We start from the raw sequence: 12,725 nt of genomic DNA on the forward strand, positions 1-12,725 counted from the left end.
CTGTGAGACCCTACTCTCAGTTATAAGCTAATAAAAGTGTTTGTTCTCCCTCCAGTTGTGACAGCTTTTATTCATGATACAATTTTATTAGTTTATTCCCCAGACGACGGAAGCAATATTCAAGCCAGGCCTGCTGCTGATAGGCCCTCTGTCCCCCAATGCAGCTGAGGAGTTTATGTACTGGCCAAACTGCTTCCAGGCCTACCTGAACGTGACCAGAGACGCCTTCCACACCAATTAACTCAGGAGGTCCGCACTCGTTTCGAGGGTAGGATGAAAGGGTATGTATTCGTTAGTGATTGGACTACAAATGATGTTGGCAATGAGGCGTTAAAGGCACAGTAACTGAAGGCACAAAAGGATGCCCTAGCGAGAGACTGACTCGTTCTACGTCACCAATGGCCAAGAAAGACCATCGATGACTACCTGCTGGATGCTGCCCAAGAAGTGCAGGTACAAAGCGGCTATGGGCTGCGCTCGTGAGGAAGAACAGATCTGGGACACCCTCTGTACATCCTTTTTGCATTGTGGCCTTGGCATGTTCCCAATGGCGGACATCTTTCTGGGATCTGGTCTGATGCCCTCACTGCCAATAATATCTCCTACAAATGTTAGTTCTGTCACCCTGAACTGGCATTTCTCTCTATTCAGCTTCAGGTTTGTTGCTCCATTCTCGTGGTTTCCCAGACTATGATGTCACCCATTGAGGTATTAACTCCGTCCAGGTGCTCATAGACCATATGGATAGTTTGGTGATACACTTCAAGAGCTGAGGCAATTCCGAATGGTCACAGGCAAATTCTTTTGGTCCATAACAATGAGTGAACTCGCCCTCTCCGTTGGCTCATCTATCTTCTGAATCATATTCAGCTTTCCATCATGTCCAACTCTGCTTTTAGTTGCTTTTGAAGCGCAAATGGAACTTTTCTGCATGGATGTATTATTGGTGGCACACGTTTATCCACTCTGATCGGGTGTTCTCCTGGAAGGAAGTCTAGACCCTGAAATAGGTCATTGTACTCCTTCATGAGTTCATCATAAATTGTCTCTCCTTCACTTTTCATAATGAGAACTCTTTTTACCAGGTTCATTTTCCCACAGACTGTTAAAACTAGTTATGGCCTGTACATCCTTTGGTACCACGATGAATGCGAGCACGTGCTCTTTGTCCTTGTGTTTCACTTTGACCATATATTCTCCTTCCACTGGTATATCAGTACCTAAATATCCTGTCACCTTCACTTTTGTTCCATACATCTTTGGTCTGGGTCTAATTTTCTTAAAATCAGTCTCTGATATTACATTAATTTGTGCTCCAGTGTCCAATTTAACTGAAATGTATATGATACTCACTTTTAATCTCAACATCCAGTCACTATTTTCTTTCTTGTTTTCAGTCACAATATCTACATAAAATTCCTCTATCCCCCTTCATCTACTGCATGAACCTTCCTTTGTTGTACTTGGTTCCTACAGCAACGGGCATAATGGTTGCCTTTGTTGCACATATAGCATGTTTTACCATATGCTGGACACTTTTTTGGTAGGTGTTGTGTACCGCATCAATGACATGGCTTTCGATCGTCCCTTTCATTTTTGTTTGCTGGCCACACCTCTCTTTCCATTTTGGCGCGCTTTTTGTTAAACGGGATAAGTTCATTCTTGCTCACTGCATCCACGTTGCAGCTAGTTATGCTGCGATTTTACAGTTTCTGTAGTCCTAAGGCTTTTTCCAAGTCTAGACTTTGCTCTCTTAGCAGTCTTTCCCTTAGTCGATTATCTGGAATACCACATACAAGTTTATCTTTTACCAGCAAGTCGGTCAGGCCACCAAATTCACACGTTTTGCTTCTGTTTCTCAATTCAGTCACATACAGATCAATACTCTCTTCCGTTTTCTGAATACATGTAAAATCTGTGTCTCTCAAACATCACATTACATTTGGGTATGCAGTATGCCTCAAATTGTTCCATTATTTTTTTCCAGTTTCATTTTGTCTCCTTCAGCAAAAAATCAGAAGTCCGGAGGATTGGCGCATTGCGCATGTGGTTCCGTTATTTAAAAAGGGTTCAAGGAGGAAGCCTGGCAACTATCGGCCTGTAAGTTTGACGTCTGTGGTAGGTAAATTAATGGAGAAAATTCTTAGAGATAGTACTTATAAACATCTGGATAGACAGGGTCTGCTCAGGAGCACTCAACATGGATTTGTGGGAGGAAGGTCATGTTTGACCAATCTGATTGAATTTTTTGAAGAGGTGACTAGGAATGTGGATGAGGGTAGCGCAGTGGATGTTGTCTATATGGACTTCAGTAAGGCCTTCAATAAGGTACCACATGGAAGGTTAGTTAGGAAGGTGCAGTCTTTAGGTATAAATTTTGAGATAGTCAAATGGATTGAACATTGGCTGACAGGGAGAGGCCAGAGAGTGGTAGTGGATAATTGTCTGTCAGGTTGGAGGCCGGTGACCAGTGGTGTGCCTCAAGGATCTGTATTGGGCCCATTGTTGTTCGTTATATACATTAATGATCTAGATGATGGGGTGGTGAATTGGATTAGTAAATATGCAGACGATACTAAGATAGGTGGAATAGTGGATAATGAAGAAGGTTTTCAAGGATTGCAGAGGGATTTGGGCTGCTTAGAAAAGTGGGCTGAAAAATGGCAGATGGAATTTAATACTGATAAGTGTGAGGTGCTTCATTTTGGTAAGAAGAATCAGAATAGGACATACGTGGTAAATGGGAGAGCATTGATGAATACAGAAGAGCAGAAAGATTTAGGAGTAATGGTACATCGTTCCCTGAAGGTAGAAACTCACGTGAATAGGGTGGTGAAGAAGGCTTTTAGTATGCTGGCCTTTATCAATCATTGCATGGAATATAGGAGTTGGGAGGTGATGTTGAGATTGTATAAGACGTTGGTGCGGCCTAATTTGGAGTTCTGTGTGCAGTTCTGGTCGCCTAATTATAGGAAGGATATAAACAGAGTGGAGAGAGTGCAGAGAAGGTTTACCAGAATGTTACCTGGGTTTAAGCATCTAGAGTATAGGGAGAGATTGGACAGATTAGGTCTTTATTCTTTGGAGCGTAGAAGGTTGAGAGGGGATTTGATAGAAGTATTTAAGATTATGAAAGGGATAGACAGAGTGGATGTGGATAGACTATTTCCGTTAAGAGGAGGAAAGATTAAAACAAGAGGACATGAGTTAAGAATTAAGGGGCAGAGGTTTAGAGGTAACATGAGGGGGAACTTCTTTACTCAGAGAGTGGTAGCCGTGTGGAATGAGCTTCCGGGAGAAATAGTGGCGGCAGAGTCAATTGTATTATTTAAGAAAAGGTTGGACAGGTATATGGATGAGAAGAAGATGGAGGGTTATGGGCATTGTGCAGGGAGGTGGGACTAGAAAGGGGTGTTTGGTTCGGTGCAGACTAGAAGGGCCTAATGGCCTGTTTCCGTGCTGTAATTGTTATGTTATATATGTTATGTTATGTTATACACCCCCAGGGCTTCCTCACCCATGACATGTAAGAAAACTGACACTTTCACTTTATCACTTTTCTCATCAGCTCTGACTGCCACCAAGTACAATCCAAATACTGTTTAAATATGTTCCAATTTTCAGCCACATTACCTGTCAGCTGAAGTTTCACTGGTGGATGTAATCCTTCCATTTTTCACTGTGTTAGCTTTTCTTCACTGACCAGTTGCTGACATTAGATTTTATCTTTTAAAGTACCATGAGGTATGCCATGAGGCTGCAAGCCTCCATTACAGATCTTACATGCTGTGTCTCCTGCTCTGTGTCAGCCCCTGCTAGCAGCCAAATATAATCAAACAGGAGCTATAATCCTTAAGGCATTGCAACCATGATCACTATCATTACCATGACCCCTGCAGATTCACACTCGGAAGGACTATTTATGGCCCCGAATGGTGGTGAGGGAGGAGGTGTGGATGCAAGTGTAACTTCTGCTCTATTGACATTGACTGAGGGATTAATGGGGGTGCACGGTTGGTGTAGCAGTTAGTGCAACGCCATTACAGCCCCAGCGATCTGGAGCTGGGTTCGAATCCCGCGCTATCAATAAAGAGTTTGTACGTTCTCCCTGTGTCTACATAGGTTTCCTCTGGGGGCTCCGGTTTCATCCCACCGGTCAAAATTAGGTGGAATTGGGCGGCATGGGCTCGTGGGCTGAAATTTAACATTTTAAAAATTTGCATTAAAAAATTAAATTTAAATATTGCCCCATAACACTGAGGTAAATTTCAGACGATCAGATCCAAATGATGTTCAGGAGCCTTTTACCAGTTAACAGTGGAGCCAAATCCTATTGAAAATAAAATACACGTTCACAGCATTTACGAAGCTGAACTGGTTTTTAATCTTGCCTGCAGAGTATTACCAAAGTTGTGAAAGTCTTCTGAGTAATATAGGCGATCAAGGTGCCCAGTGAAAACATTTATGCTTTACTTTGACTTGAAATTGATCCTCAGACGCTGAAAATTTAAAAGGAATCTTGAGCAGGTTGACTGCAGTCAAAACAAGCGTGGATTCCAGGTCCAGTCTGGAATTTCAGCAATTTGAAACATCACACCTCCACTTTGGGATCCTTGCTCATTCAGAGTTTCTGTCGCTCTGCCACCAGCAGTCTTGCCTCAGGACCCAACTCCTGGATTTCCTTTCCTAAACTTCCCCTCCTCCTGAAATTAATTAGAACCACAGAACACTACAGCACAGAAAACAGGCCATTTGGCCCCTCTAGTCTGCCAACCATTATCTCCCTCGTCCTACTAACCTGCTCCCATTCCATAACCCTCCAGGCCTCATCCATCCATTTATCCAATTTATTCTTAAAACTCATGATTGAGCCCACATTCACCACATCAGATGGCAGCTCATTCCTCACTCCCCCCACTCTCTGATTGAAGTACAATCCCCTAAATAATTCATCGTACATAAAGTAACAAAGCAAGTCAGCAAACATTTAGTGCAGGGCCCTTGAAAATGCGGGACCCGTAGCATATGCTTCTTTTGTTACCATGTTAATCCGGCCCTGAGGAAAGGGTAATGTTTCATCCTGAATTTGTATGTGTGAGTTCTTAAGGCAACATATGGATGAAGGAAAAGGTTCTTTACTTAAAAGTTGACATGAACTTAAGGGATTAGTTATTAGTGGGCGGGCCAGCCTCATGTACACAGTAACTGGTAGGGGCTATACAATGGAGGAAAACATATCAGTACAGTGTCTCCTGCTCTGTGTCAGCCCCTGGTGGCAGCCAAGTCTAATCAGCCAGGCATTGCTAGTTGCTTTGCAACCACATCTCCCTCTCTTAAAACAAAAGTAGCTTAATTTTAACTAACTTGTTTTCTTTGTATAACTCTGCAATTTTAACTTTAACACCAAGAACTTACATTTTCATTATTAACATTTTTAAAACTTGTTTTGTGTGTTCACATTTCCATTGTGAAGGTACTTCTGTTTCTCACAATTGCGGACTGTGTGAGGGGTGTGAACTATCATCCAAATAGCAGTGGCTGCGATGGCTCGCACACACTCTGGCCAACCACGACAAACAGGGTCTAAAACTTTTGACAGAAAAGCAACTGGCTGTCTACAGCCTGCCCTCTCTTGTGTTAGTACTCCGGTGGCTACACCTCCTTTCGCATTTGTATATAGGTCAAATGGCTTATTTAGGTCGGGTAAAGCCAACACTGGGGCACTAATAAGGTGCTGTTTCACCAAGTTAAAATCTTTAATCTCTTCCTCTGTCCAGACAACAGCTTCGTCCCCTAGAATCGTGAGTTTATCATAGAGAAATCTGACCAGGCTAGAATAATTTTCAATCCAGATTCTACAGTATCCCACTAAACCAAGGAATTTCCTAATTTCTTGGGCATTCTGATTGAACAAATTGTAATTTGGATTCGCTCACCCTGAAACCCTTATTCTCCAGAAAATTCAAAAGTTCAACAGTATACTGTTTAACTAATTCATACGTTTTTTCCGTAATTAACAAATCATCAACATATTGTATCAACTGGGAATTCTCTCTCCGAGGAGCCTCATCTAGTATTTGTTCTAAGACCTGGCTGAATAAATTTGATGATTCTGTAAAGCCCTGGGGAAGGACCGTCCACTGGTATTGATTCTTGCGTCCAGTAAAAGGATTTTCCCATTCAAAGACAAACATGTCTCTGCTCTCTCTTGCTAACAGACAGATCCAGAAAGCATCTTTGAAGTCAATCACACTAAACCATTTACTATGGGGATCGATTTTACCCGTTATTGTATAGGGATTAGGTACAACTGGGTGACGGGTGAGAATAATTTTGTTCAGCTCCCTCAAGTCCTGCACTAATCGATAGGTACCGTCTGGTTTTTGGACAGGTAAAATTGGGGTATTAAAAGGTGACATACAAGGTTCGAGTACACCATCTTTCACCAACTGGTCAATTACTGGCTGCAGCCCCTTTTGGCCAGCCATCGGAATTGGATACTGCTTTCGTCTAATTACTTGCTCAGGATCTTTTAGAGTAACTTGCAGGGGAGGAATATCTAACACTCCTCTATTGCCTCTTTCTGCCCATACTCCAGGATTTATTCATTCTCGATCTTCCTTGCTTAATACATACAATTGAACTCCGATACCCGATTCCTGTGGTCTGGTGCCGATAGCCAATTGGTCCTGTAATCTCGTCCTAACAAACAAACTCCAGCTTGGGGAACTAGTAAAATATCCTCTGTTATTATTTTTTCTCCCATTTGTATTCTTACATCCCTTAATACAGGGACCGTAAAATCTCTTCCTCCTACTCCCAAAATCATCACTGTTCCCTCTATCTTAACACCCTCGGGTGGTTGTAAAATACTAGACCGGGCTGCTCCAGAATCTACTAAAAATGTCATCTTGTCACTGTGGGGTCTTATGCTTAAATTTACCAATGGTTCTCCGTGCAGCGCCACGGTGTGTATTGACTGAGAACCGTGACCCCCCCTATTCATAATCTGCTTCCATCTGTCGGACTCTGGCTTTACCCTACCCTTAATTTAGTCTATGTGTCGTCTGAGTCCAGCGTTTTCGTTAAATGAAGTGATAGGAGAATCAGTTTATTACACAGCATAAGAATAAAGCTTAGCAGAGCTCTGGTTCAGTCGTTAGTTCATAGGTCACCTGCACAGTGAGCTATTCCCCAAGACTGACCTCTACTGTCCAGTCTCTACAGTTTATATAGCTCAACCTTATACAGAACAAAAGTTGGCTTTCTTTGCTAGATTTCTTGCATAAGATTTATCACAAGTAATTTCCTGCTCTGCTGTTATCTGGGGTGTAGAGCTCCCATCTTAATCCTCAAGGTCAGAATATCCTGTTGTTTTGATCAGAAATCAATTCATACCACAGATATTTCTAATTATTTCTTTGTTCTCATCTTGCCATATTCTTCTGTTCTACTCAACACCTCCTTCTGTCTTAGCCTTCTTACTGTTAATTTCCATTCTCTTTGTTTCTGACAGTCTCTGTCAGATTCTTTTTGTTTGTAATCAACACCTCCTTTTAACATTCCTACTAATTTGTTTCATACATATCCTCTCTTTTGTATTTTGTGAGCAGACAATTCTAAACCTACTGTAATCAGCCAACTTTGCTACATACTGTGGCTGCCCCTTACTTACATTACTCTTTCCCTTCACCATGAGGTAAATATTATATTGTTGCATAGTACTGAATTCATGTATACAAACTGAATAGTACATAAGCATATATTCTACATATTTTCTATGATTAATTAACCCCTATATTCCAACACATCAGTGCATAAGGTCGCGTCTCCCTGGCTCGCATTGGGCATTCTCTCTTAAAATGTCCTTCCTTTTACAATGGTAGCAAACTAATGCTCCTGTTTCCCAATTCCTACCGGGATTACCACGAGGTCTCGGGAACAGTCGTCTTCCCTGGAATTCCCCTCTACCCTTGCCCCATCTCTGTTCTCTACTCTCCCACTCCTGGAGTCCTCCCAATGTCCAGGAGCTGGCACACAGCCCCTACCCTTTCCTTGCTGTCTCTCCACGACTTCCTTGACTGCCTGCATCAAAATCTTAGCCTTTCCTTTCTGTTTATTGGGCATTCTCTCTTAAAATTACGCACCACCGTACTAGTCAGGGGCACATTTACAAAACCAAGACCCTCTCCCATGGGAACTTCCCGTAAAGGTCTCATCCAGTTAATTTCTGGCATCCTCTCCTTTATAATGTCTAGATTCCTGCTCTCTGGGAAATGAATCAAAGGGTTCTGCCCTTCCCTCCCGGAGGGTCTCACACTGTTTTGAATCAAAGTCTCCTCCCTCTCTTGTCAATTGAGGTGGTAATCTAGTACTTTGTGAACAGATCATCATACCACCCCTACTTTCTTCTCCTTTCTTTAGCTGTGGGGGAGGAGGGGAAGGTGCAGAAGGGTAGAGCATAGGAGAGAGGGGAAAGATAGGAGCCAGCATAGGAGGAGCATAAGGTGGAGGAAGGGAAGGTAACACATCCCATCCTTGTGTTTCAGGGACAAAAGGTTCCTCATCCTCTTGTCCTTACATTCCTTTTCATTCAAAACTAGTTGATCAACCGATCCACTGAGCCAGCAGCCTGCATATTCTCTGCTCTCAATATTATCTCTTTGGTTTTGATAGAGCCAGATGTTCAATGCCTGACACATCCAGTCATCCTCAGATCCGAGCTTTGGCCAATATACCGAACTCCCTTTTATCGGACTTTTAACCCATTCCAGACAGCAATACCTGACCATGGTCTGTTTGTCTTTCCCACGGGTTTTCCCCGCACCCCAATCAGATAGCATTAATCCTAACGGACTTTGCTTAGTTATCTGATTGTCCCATCCTTCCTTAGGACTATTTCCCTTGCTACTCACACCTCTCATACTAACAGGTAAATAAAATTCCTCTTACCGGGATCCAGTAGCTATTCCTCGCGCGCTTCCTTAACGTCCTCCCGTCATTTGTTCTCAATGCCTCTTCTCGGATATCACTCGCTTCATCCACTGACCAGTCACCCGCCGTCCGTGAGTCCAGCTGAATCAGCTGGGGTGCACCTACCCTCGTCGTCGGGCACTCTGTCAGTGGAGGGAGTGGGATCCCGGACGAGCCCCCATTTGTTAGAAACAGAAGTACCTTCACAGAATTTGCTCGAGACAAAAATTGAGAACAAAGAACATTTATTATACAACAATGCAAAGTTGAGTGTTTCCCTTTACCCTGGGAATACACACACATACTGGGGCTCACCCAACTTTTATACAGTTGATTTCAGTATAGGAATACCCTCCCCCTTACATTCTTCTGCCTCCTGGATGAGTTTGGCATTAGGCAATCCTGTCTGCCTGCGTGCTGTTTCTGTGAACTTGGAGGACCAGGGGGTATCCTGTTGGTGTCCCATCATGTCATTGTCCTTATTGTCCTTATTCACAAACCTGCCTTTGTTCTCATTCACACCTTCCCGACTCTCAGGGCTACAACCTTCTTATATGCAGAACTTGCTAATACTGTCTAAGGCTAGAAGACCCTTATCCAAACTAACTTTACTTCCTACATTCTAATATCTATTCTTATCCTATTCATACTGGCTTTTTTCATTTACCCATATATCTATATTAGTTTCCTCATCTTCATATTTTTATATCAGTTTTACTCATCTCTCACAACATCAACTAAAACTTGAAGAGCGAATAAGGTAGCACTACTTCATTCTATGACAGGAGTCTTTAACTTTGCTCAATGAGTCTCTTAGGAGGATTCACATGTCTTGACGATCTCCTGATTGCCCTTGAATCTGAGCTGCTGCCTCAGATGTGCATTCAGGTTGTTCAACAGTCTTTCCATCTACTGTGGCTAGTCCCATTTAAAGGTCTCGATGACTTTTTCACAGAACAGCACCTTCATCTGTCTGAATGGTGTATGATCATGGTTGGACTTCACTAAGGATCGTTCCCTTCTGAGTCCATAGGTTTGTTTTGACTTTTAGCCTTACTTGGTCACCAGTGTAGAGTTCCGGTAGGTTCTTTGAACGACTGACTGGGAGTTTAACTTGTAACACTTTCGTCTTCATCTTTGTGCAGTGGCTATGAGATACCACACTCCCATAGCCTGTGTTAATAACCCACATTAAAGGTGATGATTGGCTAAAATCACTAACCTCATAGCCGCTGCACAATTTGTTGATCCCCAACTTGGGAAAGAAATGGAGACTGAGCAAAAGTACTGGGGCACACTTCTATAGCGAATACTTTGACATTTGAAATTGATACTGACGTGTAAGTAATTCTATTAGTGTTATGTAGTGGCTGTTTGGGTTTTGGAGGAATTGGTGGGAAATATGAAAGCTTAAAGAGGTTGTAGGGAAAATGATTATAACCTTTCAACAATGATGTAATCACTGAATGTATAGTGATCTGAGAAAGCTAGCATCATTTTGTTAAGAATAATTAAGACTATATCAAACATACCAAGCAGAGTCAGTATCAGAAACTCTCTCGGGGAGGGGGCTTCACTGTCACAATTCCCCCTCAAGCCACATGCGCCAACCGGCACAATTTAGGCCCCTTTATAATAGAGGGCCTCAGGCCTACCTTTCTCTCTTGATATTCCCTGGGAGTATTGGTTAAATAGGGCTCAAAGAATTATAAAGGTTCATTTCCATCCAGAGAATAGGTCTTTTCACTGTCTGTGCTGATTTTTCCACTAGACCATTGGACTGTGGAAAATGAGGACTTGATGTGGTGTGTAAAAAGTCCCACTCTTTGGCAAACTGTCGGAACTTTAAATTGCAAAACTGGGGTCCATTGTCTGTGAAGACCTCACTTGCCACACCATGTCTGAGAATATGGCTTTCAAACCTGTAATTACAACATCTGCAGTGGTGGTGTTCAGTTTACACACCTTTGGTTACTGGGAGTAATAGTCTGTAGCTACAGATAATCCTTCCCTTGACATACAAATAGATCAGTGCCTACCCAGTGATCATTTGGCCATTTTGATGATCCTCTGTATTGACGTCCGGACTAATGCTTTGCAGCTCTCTTCCACACAGCGATGCAGCCCGGCAGGATGCTCTCAATTATGCTCCTGTAAAATGTAGTCAAGTTGGGAGCCGGTAGCCTTGCCCTCCTCAACCTTGCTCAACCTGAGAGGTTTGGTTCATTTCAACACATTTTTTCAGGGCTAACATGAGGGGCCATAGATTTAAGGGGCTTGGGAATAAGTACAGGGAGGATGTAAGAGGTAAGTTCTTCACAAAGAGAGCGGTGGGTGCTTGGAATGCGCTGCTGGCAACAGTGGTGGAGGCAGGAACAATAGGGTCTTTTAAGAGAAAAATCAGGGGGGTTACACAGTGGGGAAATTCTAGGGAGTTGTTAGAGTAGGTTATTAGGTCTGTCCAACACTATGGGCTGAAGGGCCTGTACTGTGCTGTGGATTTCTATGTTCTATGAAGAATGCATGAATAATAACATGGATTATGTGTAGATTTCTGGCAGGTACTCTGGTTTGCTCCATGAGATGCTTTGATATTTATTCACAATGGGAATCGGCCTTTGAATGTAGCCAAGACAGTTAAAGATAATGCATGGGGACAGGAGAGTGAAATGGAAGTTTGGAAATTCTCTCCTTGGATCAGAAAGGAGTTAATGGGCTAAATGGCCTCCTGTATCATAACCTAGCAAGTGATGTGAATCCATTCTGCTTAACATTGCCTTTTGCAAGTATATCTGCCCTGAAATAAGGCCAACTCTGTACCTCCTCCATGGACTCCCCAACACCTCCTTCTATCTTCTGGCCTGATAACAATTCCTTGCCCCGCTAAATTCCCCTCCTGGCTCTTGTTCGGACCCCAAATTCTAGTAGACAGGTCTGTTAAAATTGGGCCAGGTCCTTCCTTTTTTTTCCCAGCCGCTTTTTCTTACTTGCCTGCTATGGGGCCACCGATGCCTCTGAGCCAAAAGCCCTGCAAAAGGTAGTGGACGGAGTTCAGGACATCCCAGGCAAAACCCAGATCAGCAGAAGCATGAAGGATCCACATCACCCTGCACATGCTCTGTTCTCGCTGCTGCCATCAGGAAAGAGGAATCGATACCACAAGACTCGCACCACCAGGTTCAGGAACAGCTGCTACCCCTCCACCATCAGACTCCTCAACGACAAACTAAATCAGGGCCTCATTTAAGGTCTCTTACTTTGCACATCATTTATTACTGATTTATTTTGTATTGCACAGTCAGTTTGTTTACATTCCTTCTTTACAATTCTCTCTTTTGTGCACATATATATATAAAAATATGTATATATACATATATATATATATATATATATATATGTACATTTTAGTGCAGTTTACAGTTACCGATAAGTAGAAATTCTGCCTGGCCCTCAGGGAAGAGAATCTCAGGGTCATATGAGATGTCATGTGTTTGCTCTGACAATAAGTTTGAACTTTGTTTCTCTCCTCCTTCATCCCAAAGCAATGCTGACCAAAAATTAACCTTCTGACAGTCTCTCTGACAGGTCTGACTATCAGGAAGTTGGCTGTGCCAGAAAATCACACACCTGCAACCGCCCAGAAAGATAAAACGACAAACTTATAACTAACTCAAAAAATAAATAATTGTTGTCAGCTTTGGAAAACATGCCTTGCAATAACCTGTGGACCCAATTAATTTATTGGCCCCTGT

At 42.7% G+C, this 12,725-nt stretch overlaps 1 protein-coding gene across 1 annotated transcript in view; it reads right to left on the reverse strand.

Annotated features, from left to right (window-relative positions):
• The window catches only part of LOC138754771 (butyrophilin subfamily 1 member A1-like), a 33,981-nt gene extending 32,557 nt beyond the window's left edge, over positions 1 to 1,424 (reverse strand). Inside the window, exon 1 of the mRNA XM_069919569.1 lies at positions 1,354 to 1,424. Within this exon, the coding sequence (XP_069775670.1) occupies positions 1,354 to 1,368 (15 nt within the window). The 5' untranslated portion in view covers positions 1,369 to 1,424. The remainder of the gene's footprint in view (positions 1 to 1,353) is intronic.
• Between the last annotated feature and the right edge of the window lie 11,301 nt (positions 1,425 to 12,725).

This window comes from Narcine bancroftii, chromosome 2, assembly GCF_036971445.1.
Source record: "Narcine bancroftii isolate sNarBan1 chromosome 2, sNarBan1.hap1, whole genome shotgun sequence".
Taxonomy (NCBI): domain Eukaryota; kingdom Metazoa; phylum Chordata; class Chondrichthyes; order Torpediniformes; family Narcinidae; genus Narcine; species Narcine bancroftii.